The 13,738-nt window shown below is 49.2% G+C and overlaps 1 protein-coding gene across 1 annotated transcript; it reads left to right on the forward strand.

Annotated features, from left to right (window-relative positions):
* Positions 1-3,731: 3,731 nt before the first annotated feature.
* Positions 3,732-11,730, forward strand: LOC143973625 (galectin-1-like). Its single transcript, XM_077474478.1, has 4 exons — positions 3,732-3,844; positions 9,858-9,937; positions 10,801-10,960; positions 11,402-11,730. Exons 1-4 carry the CDS (start codon positions 3,833-3,835, stop codon positions 11,543-11,545), a joined length of 396 nt encoding a protein of 131 aa, XP_077330604.1. The 5' UTR covers positions 3,732-3,832; the 3' UTR covers positions 11,546-11,730.
* The last annotated feature ends 2,008 nt before the right edge of the window (positions 11,731-13,738 follow it).

The following is a 13,738-nucleotide window of genomic DNA, read 5'->3' on the forward strand; positions in this document are numbered from 1 at the left end:
ACAAACTCAGAAAAAAAATTCCCCCCCCCCCTCCCTCAAAATACCCCTCAGCTCTGCAACCCACCAATCTGGTAAGCGGAATACTACCTTCAAAAATCGCACCACTAAATACCCCACCTCCTCTGCATGCCCGAGTCACGCTGCCCCCTCCTAGTTTCACTCACCTGCGGGCCACATACTGACAATTCATAATAGTCAACATTGCATAGGTCAGTGATGGTGAACTTTGGCACCCCAGATGTTTTGGAACTACATTTCTCATGATGCTCAACTACACTGCAGAGTGCAAGAGCATCATGGGAAATGTAGTTCCAAAACATCTGGGGTGCCAAGGTTTGTCATTTGGGAGGGTCTGTTATACACATGACTAGGGCACCACCAATCTCCACAACACCATGTCAATCACTACCTATCCCCCAAATTAAACACTTGTACCTAAATAATGAGGCCAGGTTGGAGAAATTGTGGCTGCATTGGCCATTTATTAACAAATAACCAAAAAATTAACATTCCTTAAAACAGAAACAATAATATTCATAATCAAATAATAACATTAAGGTTGCTGGTCTTGGGAGTCACAATGAACCAACATCAGGTTTGGATCTAGTGGACTAAAATTCCCAGCCGCACCACACCGGCTCAGTGACCACTCACCCCTCTGCAGATACCTCCAAGTTACAACTTCCCAACTAACACACCGTTATCTGAGATACAACACAGGACTCCATACATTAGATGGTCCTTACTAAAAACTATTCAAGGAAATCTGAACGTCTCTGAAGACCTCAATCGTCATAACCTTATGACTAACTAGATTAAACGCAGACTGGGTGTTCTGTTCTAATCTACTCTATTTTTTATTGAGTACAGAACCAAGGATCATTTTGTGCTACAAAAAATTGTATGGAATTTGATAGACACCACCACAGCAACAATAGATCTCCCAACACATAATGACAGACCCCCCAACAACAAAATACCACCCCAGCAACAATAGATCCCCACAGCAGTCAGCTTCAATAGAATACATTCAGTGCTGGAGGTTCCGGAGCTGCGTTCCCCCCACATTCCCGCTGAAAAAAAGCCCTGGTTACCTTCATCAAAACAAAAAAAAATATATCTGCCCTCCTCTACAGCTCCCTTTTTAGAGAAAGCCATCCTCTAGAGATGGGGCATGGGAGCGAGATGCCCCAGAGCTACTAAGACGTAGGCATGAGCTCTGGCGTGTTTGCATGGTCCATGTGCAGAGCCCACCAGGAAGTCGGCGCAGTGCTGCGCTAATCACAGGCAGTGAGACATTGCCCGATCTCTGCAGCCGCACATCGGGGCAGCGTCTCACTGCCTGTGATTAGCGCAGCGCTGCGCCGACTTCCTGGCGGGCTCTGCATGTGGACCATGCGAACACGCCGTAGCTCATCCCTACTAAGACGTCACCTCCTGACCTGCATTAATCATCTAAAGGGCCCTTTGCAGGGCTGAAGCCCCAGACAAGGTGGTGCAGACCATGGGGGGTCTGGGCAGAGTCCTCTTATGTGAGAAGTGGTGGAAACCAGGGAATGTGTGTGCCATCTGGGAGCATGCCCTACTGGACAGAGGGATATTGGGAAGTGACTGACATACTATAGAACAGAGTTTCTCAACCCCACTCCTCAAGGTGCCCCAACAGGTCACATTTTCAGGATTATTCTCAGACGGAACAGCTGTGGTAATTACTAAGGCAGTGAAACTGATCAAATCACCTGTGCAAAATAATGGAGAGCCTGAAAACATGACCTGTTGGGGCGCCTTGAGGATTGGAGTTGAGAAACATTGCTATGGAAGGTGTCTTCCTCCCCCTCAGCTGCAGGTCCTGTGATGAGGTGATGGACACTAATGGTGAGGACTTAGTATACATGGAGAAGTGCTTAGAGTTGCCACCTCATCCCTTTAAACCCGAACACATATGAATTACACAGGTTCTGAGGCTGATTTCATGTAGATAAGGCACAGAGAATAATTTGTCCCACACCTCTCATAGCCAGGTGCATAGACATTCCATGCCATCCATAGCCAGGTGCACAGATGTCAAACACCTCTCATAGCCAGTTGTACAGGCATCATACAACGCTCATAGCTAGATGCAAAGATGTCCCAAGCCACCCATAGCCAGGTGCACAAATATCCCAAGCCACCCATAGCCAGGTGCACAAATATCCCTAGCCAGGTGCACATACATTGCAAGCCACCCATAGCCTGGTGCACAGCCATTGCAAGCCACCCATAGCCTGGTGCACAGACATTGCAAGCCACCCATAGCCTGGTGCACAGACATTGCAAGCCACCCATAGCCTGGTGCACAGACATTGCAAGCCACCCATAGCCTGGTGCACAGACATTGCAAGCCACCCATAGCCTGGTGCACAGACATTGCAAGCCACCCATAGCCTGGTGCACAGACATTGCAAGCCACCCATAGCCAGGTGCACAGACATTGCAAGCCACCCATAGCCTGGTGCACAGACATTGCAAGCCACCCATAGCCTGGTGCACAGACATTGCAAGCCACCCGTATCCAAGTGTACAATTGCCCCACAATGTCCCACACCACTCATAGCCATGTACACAGACATCACATACTGCCCATAGCCTGCGAGGTGGGGGGCAGGGAATGGAAATTGTTACTTTGGGGTCGGTTTACTAAAACTGGAGTAGAGAATCCGGTGCAGCTCTGCATAGCAAACAATCGGCCTCCAGGATTTTTTTTGGCAAAGCTTAATTGATGAAGCTGAAGTGAGAAGCTGATTGGCTCCCATGCACAGCTGCACCAGGTTTTGCACTCTCCAGTCTTAGTAAATCTCCCCCTTTCTGTTGTAGAAATAACTTTGAGGACGGTCATCTTTTGTCCCCTTGCTTGACATTTGTAGGACTCAACCCAGTGTTATATCTATATACCTCGTAACCTTAAAAACCCGGCTTCCCGCCCCCTCCCAACCTTGTCCCTCTTAAAAAATGACTGGACAGATTTTGGAGTAAATGGCCTAAACCTTTTTATTAACCAAAATATAATCTTCAATAAATACCAACATTAAATACGAAAATAACTTTCCCAGCCTTTCCAAGGGGTCATGGGTACGTAGCATCCCAACATCAAATTGGTCACTGCCTACAAATTCAACTGTAACCTTTTGACCTCCAGACGGCAACCCCTGTCTCGGAGGCAATAACCAACTGTAGCAGTAACCTACCCGTTTTAAACCCTTCCAGGTTAAACCCTCGTAACCTGGAAGTACCTACAACCACTCCCATCCCATGGATGGGTACAACAGGCCTTTTTACCTGTACCTCACTTCTTCATCTAAAGCCCCCTGAACCGCCCAATGAAGCAAACGAGCACCCGAGACCAAAACCCCGTACCAAAAAACCAGGGAGGGTGGGTGGGGATTCCTTCCTCCTCCGCTCTGCAACTGCTGGCACTGACCCTTGCTAGCACGAGATGGCCGCCGTGGCTCCGCCCACCCCACGTCCTTAAAGCGGCCACACCTCCCCTTAAAACGGCGACTGTGCAGTCCAGCACATGTCATGCCGTCCCTGCGCCTACCTCCCCCTAGTGGATGCTAGCTGCGGGACTCCCTGTTTGTGGTGAGTGGTGACACCCCAGCAGAGTGAAGATGGGCGCCCCATGCTCAGTCACACCCCATCCACATTTCATTCATTCTCTGTAATGAATTCTCAGTCCAGGGAGAGCTGGGCGGGGTGACTCCTCCCCCCTGACTGGCTCCGTCCCCAGCAGACCTCCTATATATGAAGAGGTAGAAATGCAGCTGATTACAAGTTTGTCTGATAAGAAAGCAGCATGGCAGATAATGTGAGTATGAGCACTGATGGAAGCTGCTAAAGCTGAGAAAATGGGTTGTGTGGGCTGAAGGCACTGGTGGGTGTAGTGCGGTATGGTGTGGGGAAGGTTGGGTTGCTGAGTATGGATGGTGGTGGGTATAGGGTTGATGGGTGAGGACATGGGATGATGTAGGGTTGATGGGTGAGGACATGGGATGATGTAGGGTTGATGGGTGAGGACATGGGATGATGTAGGGTTGCCACATCATCCCTTTAATCCAGGACACACATTAATTACACTCACTTGGTACCTTTATCTGCATTAAATCAGCCTCAGAACCCGTGTAATTCATATGTGTCCTGGGTTAAAGGGATGATGTGGCAACCCTAGTTGTTGGGTGTGGGTATGGTGCTGTTGGTGTTTGGGCTGTCGTGCAAATAGTGCTGTTGGGGATGGTAAGTGGAAGGAATAGGGTTTGAGTATGTAGGGTGGTTGGTATAGACTGGTATAGGGTTGCTGGGTCTGGGCAATGGTGTTATGGTGCTGCTTCATGTGGTTAGTATTGTGTTGCTGTGTGTATAAATGATGACCTGCCTTTAATATAAAGGGTGTAGTAAAGATTGCCCACCCCCCTCTAGTATACAGGGTGTAATAATCCTCCTCCCCCCCCCCTCTAGTATACAGGGTGTAATAATCCTCCTCCCCCCCCCTCTAGTATACAGGGTGTAAAAATCCCCCCCCCCCCTCTAGTATACAGGGTGTAAAAATCCTCCCCCCCCTCTAGTATACAGGGTGTAATAATCCCCTCCACCCCCTCTAGTATACGGGGTGTAATAATCCCCTCCACCCCCTCTAGTATACGGGGTGTAATAATCCCCTCCACCCCCTCTAGTATACAGGGTGTAATAATCCTCCTCCCCCCCCCTCTAGTATACAGGGTGTAATAATCCTCCTCCTCCCCCCCCCCCTCTAGTATACAGGGTGTAATAATCCCCCTAGTATACAGGGTGTAATAATCCTCTCCCCCCTAGTATACAGGTTGTAATAATCCCCTCCCCCCCTGGTATACAGGGTGTAATAATCCCCTCCCCCCCCCTAGTATACGGGGTGTAATAATCCCCTCCCCCCCCCTAGTATACGGGGTGTAATAATCCCCTCCCCCCCCCCCCAGTATACGGGGTGTAATAATCCCCTCCCCCCCCCAGTATACGGGGTGTAATAATCCCCTCCCCCCCCCCTAGTATACGGGGTGTAATAATCCCCTCCCCTCCCCCCTCTAGTATACGGGGTGTAATAATCCCCCCCCTCTAGTATACGGGGTGTAATAATCCCCCTAGTATACAGGGTGTAATAATCCTCTCCCCCCTAGTATACAGGTTGTAATAATCCCCTCCCCCCCTGGTATACAGGTTGTAATAATCCCCTCCCCCCCTGGTATACAGGTTGTAATAATCCCCCCCCCTGGTATACGGGGTGTAATAATCCCCTCCCCCCCCCCTGGTATACGGGGTGTAATAATCCCCTCCCCCCCTAGTATACGGGGTGTAATAATCCCCTCCCCCCCCCCCTAGTATACGGGGTGTAATAATCCCCCCCCTAGTATACGGGGTGTAATAATCCCCCCCCTAGTATACGGGGTGTAATAATCCCCCCCCAGTATACGGGGTGTAATAATCCCCCCCCCCAGTATACGGGGTGTAATAATCCCCCCCCCAGTATACGGGGTGTAATAATCCCCCCCCCAGTATACGGGGTGTAATAATCCCCCCCCCAGTATACGGGGTGTAATAATCCCCCCCCCAGTATACGGGGTGTAATAATCCCCCCCCCAGTATACGGGGTGTAATAATCCCCTCTCCCCCCCCCCCTCTAGTATACGGGGTGTAATAATCCCCTCTCCCCCCCCCTCTAGTATACGGGGTGTAATAATCCCCTCTCCCCCCCCTCTAGTATACGGGGTGTAATAATCCCCTCTCCCCCCCCTCTAGTATACGGGGTGTAATAATCCCCTCTCCCCCCCTCTAGTATACGGGGTGTAATAATCCCCTCTCCCCCCCCTCTAGTATACGGGGTGTAATAATCCCCTCTCCCCCCCTCTAGTATACGGGGTGTAATAATCCCCTCCCCCCCTCTAGTATACAGGGTGTAATAATCCTCCTCCCCCCCTCTAGTATACAGGGTGTAATAATCCTCCTCCTCCCCCCCCCCTCTAGTATACAGGGTGTAATAATCCCCCTAGTATACAGGGTGTAATAATCCTCTCCCCCCTAGTATACAGGTTGTAGTAATCCCCTCCCCCCCCTAGTATACGGGGTGTAATAATCCCCTCCCCCCCCCCCAGTATACGGGGTGTAATAATCCCCTCCCCCCCCCCCTAGTATACGGGGTGTAATAATCCCCTCCCCCCCCCTAGTATACGGGGTGTAATAATCCCCCCCCCCTAGTATACGGGGTGTAATAATCCCCTCCCCCCTCTAGTATACGGGGTGTAATAATCCCCTCCCCCCTCTAGTATACGGGGTGTAATAATCCCCCCCTCTAGTATACGGGGTGTAATAATCCCCCTAGTATACAGGGTGTAATAATCCTCTCCCCCCTAGTATACAGGTTGTAATAATCCCCTCCCCCCCTGGTATACAGGTTGTAATAATCCCCCCCCCTGGTATACGGGGTGTAATAATCCCCTCCCCCCCTAGTATACGGGGTGTAATAATCCCCTCCCCCCTAGTATACGGGGTGTAATAATCCCCTCCCCCCCCCCTAGTATATGGGGTGTAATAATCCCCTCCCCCCCCTAGTATACGGGGTGTAATAATCCCCCCCCTAGTATACGGGGTGTAATAATCCCCCCCCTAGTATACGGGGTGTAATAATCCCCCCCCCTAGTATACGGGGTGTAATAATCCCCCCCCCAGTATACGGGGTGTAATAATCCCCCCCCCAGTATACGGGGTGTAATAATCCCCCCCCCCAGTATACGGGGTGTAATAATCCCCCCCCAGTATACGGGGTGTAATAATCCCCCCCCAGTATACGGGGTGTAATAATCCCCCCCCCAGTATACGGGGTGTAATAATCCCCTCTCCCCCCCTCTAGTATACGGGGTGTAATAATCCCCTCTCCCCCCCCCTCTAGTATACGGGGTGTAATAATCCCCTCCCCCCCCCTAGTATACGGGGTGTAATAATCCCCCCCCCTAGTATACGGGGTGTAATAATCCCCCCCCCAGTATACGGGGTGTAATAATCCCCCCCCCCCAGTATACGGGGTGTAATAATCCCCCCCCCCCAGTATACGGGGTGTAATAATCCCCCCCCAGTATACGGGGTGTAATAATCCCCCCCCAGTATACGGGGTGTAATAATCCCCCCCCAGTATACGGGGTGTAATAATCCCCCCCCCAGTATACGGGGTGTAATAATCCCCTCTCCCCCCCCTCTAGTATACGGGGTGTAATAATCCCCTCTCCCCCCCCCCCTCTAGTATACGGGGTGTAATAATCCCCTCTCCCCCCCCTCTAGTATACGGGGTGTAATAATCCCCTCTCCCCCCCCTCTAGTATACGGGGTGTAATAATCCCCTCTCCCCCCCTCTAGTATACGGGGTGTAATAATCCCCTCTCCCCCCCCTCTAGTATACGGGGTGTAATAATCCCCTCTCCCCCCCCTCTAGTATACGGGGTGTAATAATCCCCTCTCCCCCCCCTCTAGTATACGGGGTGTAATAATCCCCTCTCCCCCCCCCTCTAGTATACGGGGTGTAATAATCCCCTCTCCCCCCCCCTCTAGTATACGGGGTGTAATAATCCCCTCTCCCCCCCCTCTAGTATACGGGGTGTAATAATCCCCTCTCCCCCCCCTCTAGTATACGGGGTGTAATAATCCCCTCTCCCCCCCCTCTAGTATACGGGGTGTAATAATCCCCTCTCCCCCCCCTCTAGTATACGGGGTGTAATAATCCCCTCTCCCCCCCCTCTAGTATACGGGGTGTAATAATCCCCTCCCCCCCTCTAGTATACGGGGTGTAATAATCCCCTCCCCCTCTAGTATACGGGGTGTAATAATCCCCTCCCCCTCTAGTATATGGGGTGTAATAATCCCCTCCCCCTCTAGTATATGGGGTGTAATAATCCCCTCCCCCTCTAGTATATGGGGTGTAATAATCCCCCCCTCTCTAGTATACAGGGTGTAATAAACCCCCCCCCTCTAGTATACGGGGTGTAATAATACTCCTCCTCCCCTCTAGTATACGGGGGTGTAATAATCCCCTCCCCCCCTCTAGTATACGGGGTGTAATAATCCCCTCCCCCCTCTAGTATACGGGGTGTAATAATCCCCTCCCCCCTCTAGTATACATGGTGTAATAATCCCCTCCCCCCTCTAGTATACATGGTGTAATAATCCCCTCCCCCCCTCTAGTATACATGGTGTAATAATCCCCTCCCCCTCTAGTATACGGGGTGTAATAATCCCCTCCACCCCCCCTAGTATACGGGGTGTAATAATCCCCCCCTAGTATACGGGGTGTAATAACCCCCCCCCCAGTATACGGGGTGATTATTACACCCTGTATACTAGAGGGGGTGGAGGGGATTATTACACCCCGTATACTAGAGGGGGGGAGGGGATTATTACACCACGTATACTAGGGGGGGATTATTACCATACGTGTGATAGTATACGGGGTGTAATAATCCCCTCCCCCCTCTAGTATACGGGGTGTAATAATCCCCTCCCCCCCCTCTAGTATACGGGGTGTAATAATCCCCTCCCCCCTCTAGTATACAGGGTGTAATAACCCCCCCCCTCTAGTATACGTGGTGTAATAATCCCCTCCCCCCCCTCTAGTATACAGGGTGTAATAATCCCCTCCCCCCTTCTAGTATACGGGGTGTAATAATCCCCTCCACCCCCTCTAGTATACGGGGTGTAATGATCCTCCTCCTCCACCCCCTCTAGTATACGGGGTGTAATGATCCTCCTCCTCCACCCCCTCTAGTATACAGGGTGTAATGATCCTCCTCCTCCACCCCCTCTAGTATACAGGGTGTAATGATCATCCCCCTGTACAGGGCCATCTTCACAGCATCATGGGCCCCTGGGCAGAGTAATTCTCTGGGACCCCTACAAGCCTGTCCCAATTTTTTTTTTCCACTCGAGAATAAAAAGTATAAAGCCTCACTGTGCCCAACACTGCAGCCTGGACCGGATCATGACTGGAGGAGGAGGAGATCCGCAGAGGAGTGTGAATAGCAGCAGGCTGTTACATCTTACATGAAATTGCCTCCGCTCTGCTCACCGTCACACAGCCCCGCCCCCCCCCCCCCCTGACCCCGCGCCTGTGATAGATAGAATGCAGGTCCAATGCTGGGATGTTCTGTCTCACAGGCGCAAGGTCAGGAGGGGGCAGGGCTGTGTGATGGTGAGCGGAGGCAATTTCATGTAAGCTGTAAGAGCCTGCTATTCACACTCAGGGCTGGACTGGGACAGAAATTTGGCCCTGGACTTCATCCAGACCGGCCCACTTACATTTTGAGTGTCGCATCATCACCCCCTTACAACAGAGTGTCGCATCATCACCCCCTTACAACAGAGTGTCGCATCATCACCCCCTTACAACAGAGTGTCGCATCATCACCCCCTTACAACAGAGTGTCGCATCATCACCCCCTTACAACAGAGTGTCGCATCATCACCCCCTTACAACAGAGTGTCGCATCATCACCCCCTTACAACAGAGTGTCGCATCATCACCCCACCGGGAAACTCCCGGTAGTTCCGATGGCCAGTACATGCCTGTTCACACTCATCTCCGGATCTCCTCTTCCTCCATCTGCTCTCTTCCACCGGAGAGATCACCGGGAGACCAGCTCCCAATCAACCATTTGAGGGCTGCAGTACACAATTCCACCCTGCAGTGCCGATATTGTCACTCTAGATACGACTGGCCCTGATTGGGGGGCCCCTGGGCTGATCTCAGTAAGACGGCCCTGCCCCTATAGTATACAGGTTTTGTAGTAAATGTTCTCCTTTCTCCCATACAGACAGCTGTCTTGTATAACTTCAGCCTCAAACCCGGTCACTCCGTGGAGGTGGGGGGCTTCATTCCGGAGGGATGTAAAAGGTAGGTGAAGATTTTATCCTCGGCTACTTATTGTGTAATATATACGTCTGATCTCTGTATAATACTAGAATTTGCCAAATGTACAACTTACAGAAGTAGAAGTGTGCTCTGTGTACAGTCCATCCTACTGACCCCTCACTGGGAATTTGGTCCCTCAAATAATACCAGACATCAAATTGATTTGATTGGAGCTAATTTAGCTTCAACATTTGTTGTCAAAATGTCATCCTGGATAAAACTTGTCTGACTTGTCAGCCATTATCTGAAATATGACAACTGACAATCCTGTGACTCCCATCTATGCTCTGTCTACCAGTCCTCCATCCCTCCACTGGTCTGATTGGCAGACCTCTTCCCTGCCATGGTACATACACCCCATGGGGGTTGGCTGAATTTCCGGGACTTCTGGTCCTTCAGAGGATGATGACACCTTATGGAAGTGATGTGAACAAAAAAATAAAACTTTATATTTATAATTTAGGATTTGGCTTTTAATTTCTGTAGCCCTTTTTCTCCCTGGGATCTCAAAGCACTTTATCTACTGTTGGGGCAGATATCTCTTGAGAAAGGGCACAAAGTAGTAGTGACTCTCGGCTCTCCTTTCTCCCTCTCACTATTGGGATGGATGGGAGAAGAGAGCCGAGACTAGTCTTCAATGACTTCACTGTTTTTGACCATCCAGGATGAATTGTTCCATAGTGGCTACAACTCTAAATGTCAGTGAGGGAATATTAGCTGATATAATGTAAATTCATAATGTGGGGGATGGTGAAGTACCCATGGGAGGACCACTGGTGAATGACTTGAGTACGATATCCAACAAGGTCAGCTGAGCAGAATAATTGCTGTTTCCGTCTTTCTAGGTTTTCCATAAACTTGGGAAAAGATGAAAAGAATATAGTGCTGCACTTTAACCCTCGCTTTGATGAGCGCAAGATAATCCTGAACTCCATGGTGGACGATGTCTATGGAGAGGAGCTGAAGGAAAGCTTCTTCCCCTTCCAGGAGGGGTCAGACATCACGGTAGGTCTATGTTGGATGGGGCAAAGTGGTATCCTTGTGCATATTGGGCACTTATCTCTGAATGATGGGTTAGGTGAAGGGTATAAAGGATTTGCTATGATGGTCACCCCTTCAGCTCATTCCATGAAGGATGAGGACCTCCCGCATAGAAGATCCAATTGATTCCATCCATCATGCTACCATTGTGTGCTATTATATACCGCCTAGCAAATGGTTGCTGCTGGTCTGATCGGGGGGAAGGGGGGGGGGGGCAATAGAGGAAATAATGTGTGACATTGAAGTGTACATGGGATAAGAAAAAGTGTGTGTGTGTGTGTGTGTGTGTGTGTGTGTGTGTGTGTGTGTGTTGACTCTGAATAATTGTATTCTCATTTACCCTCAAGTCAGTCATTTGTAGATCACTTATTGACTTTTTTTTTTTTTTTTTTTCCTTTCTTGCAGGTTTACTTCCAGTTTGAGCAAGACATGATCACCATACATCTACCTACCGGAAATCCTCTCTCATTTCCAGTCCGCTTTCCCATAGAGGTGATCTCCTACTTGTCTTTGGTGGACCTCCAGCTCAAATCCATCACATTCAAATGAAGAATCCCACAGAGGAACCACCTGTCCCCCACATGTCCCTATCCAGGATCTGTGAAATGTCCATAGTGGCCAAAGATTCCTATCTTGTAACTCTGTTCCTGCTGCTCATGTAGCCATACATTGTGCTTTACCCAGTACTAGAAATGGATTTCATACACCTTTCAAATAAAATCAAACAAGCTCCATTGTGTGTGTGTGGTTTTTTTTTTTTTTTTTTTTTTTTTCACTTTTGGGGGGGTGGCGGTGGTAGAAACATTTGTGCAGCTGTCTTTCAAATGCAGTGTGACATAAAATATTGCAACAACCACTTATTTGTTTTGGGGGTTCTATGTAATTTTCGATCTCTTGTCAAGATCCCAACGGTGAAAAAAAAAATGTGATAACTCTTGCTGTTTTTAATTGTGCAGCTCTAACAAGATCTATGGCATCTCTTCAGCTTTGAAGCCTGGCTAATAGAAATGGTCAGGATTCCATCCCCTTGGTTTTCAAAGCCCCCAGCTGTCGGCACAAAACATGTCCCAGTTTGAGGACCTGCCATCTTTACAGCTAAAGTGCCAACAGTTGCTCAGCAATGTCTTGCTAACTCAGTGAAGTTGGTCTTTTGACTGCAAAATTAGGCCCTCTCTCATTTGTTCCCAGCGTTTGGGAGTTCCCGTCTTATAACCACAATCTGTCCTCTTGCCCTGGCCAGAGCAGGGTTTTGCATCTTGGCTGTGCCAAAAACCTACCTTAATTAGGGAGGTTGGGACTAGAGGATCTCCTCCAGTATAACCTATAAAGTGGAAGTCTTCCCACCCCCGCAGAGGGCAGCTCAGATTTAGGAGCCATCTCCCTGGCGCTGCCAACCTTCTCACTTTGGGCTTGGGAAGCATGACTGAGGGACCTGCCGAAGCTGTTCTCTATATTCTTCCCCCCCCCCCCCCCTACCAAATTAACCAGATAAACTCCTTTCATCTGGAGTTGAAAGGCCATAGCAGCCTTTTATTACAAAACAATTAAATACCCAGCACCCCGTTCAAAGACCCAATAGACCCCTGTCTGCTACTATGACAAGAAAATAACAGCCTCAAATTGAACGGCCGTCTAAAACCTAAATCCTGAAAAACCTGCTACATATACCTCCAGCACCTGAAGAAAATAGGAAGCACCCTCAGACCAACACAAACAAGGGAGGGTGGGGGAAACATCTCTGACGAACTCAGAAAAAAAAAACCTCCTCCCTCAAAATACCCCTCAGCTCTGCAACCCACCAATCTGGTAAGCGGAATACTACCTTCAAAATCGCACCACTAAATACCCCACCTCCTCTGCATGCCCCAGTCACGCTGCCCCCTCCTAGTTTCACTCACCTCCAGGCCACATACTGACAATTCATCATAGTTGCATAGGTCAGTGATGGTGAACTTTGGCACCCCAGATGTTTTGGAACTACATTTCCCATGATGCTCAACTACACTGCAGAGTGCAAGAGCATCATGGGAAATGTAGTTCCAAAACATCTGGGGTGCCAAGGTTCGTCATCATTTGGGAGGGTCTGTTATACACATGACTAGGGCACCACCGATGTCCACAACACCATGGTAATCACTACCTATCCCCAAATTAAACACTTGTACCCAAATAATGAGGCCACGTTGGAGAAAATGTGAATGCATTGGCCATTTATTAACAAATAACCAAAAAATTAACATTCCTTAAAACAAACAATAATATTCATAATCAAATAACGATAAGATAAAGGTTGCTGGCCTTAGGAGTCACAATGAACCAACATCAAGTTTGGATCTAGTGGACTAAAATTCCCAGCCGCACCACACCGGCTCAGTGACCACTCACCCCTCTGCAGATACCTCCGAGTTACAACTTCCCAACTAACACACCATTATCTGAGATACAACACAGGACTCCATACATTAGATGGTCCCTACTAAAAACTATTCAAGGAAATCTGAATGTCTCTAAAGACCTCAATCACCATAACCTTATGACTAACGAGATTAAATGCAGGCTGGGTGTTCTGTTCTAATCTACTCCCCTTTTTTTTTTTTTTATATCGAGTACAGAACCAAGGATCATTTTGTGCTACTAAATTGTATGGAATTTGATAGACCCCACCACAGCAACAATAGATCCCCCAACACATGACAGACCTCCCCCCAGCAACAATAGACCCCCACAAAAAAAATTGATTCC

Source organism: Lithobates pipiens, unplaced genomic scaffold (genome assembly GCF_037356315.1).
Source record: "Lithobates pipiens isolate NorthernLeopardFrog02 unplaced genomic scaffold, aLitPip1_a1.2 Scaffold_88, whole genome shotgun sequence".
NCBI classification, from domain to species: domain Eukaryota; kingdom Metazoa; phylum Chordata; class Amphibia; order Anura; family Ranidae; genus Lithobates; species Lithobates pipiens.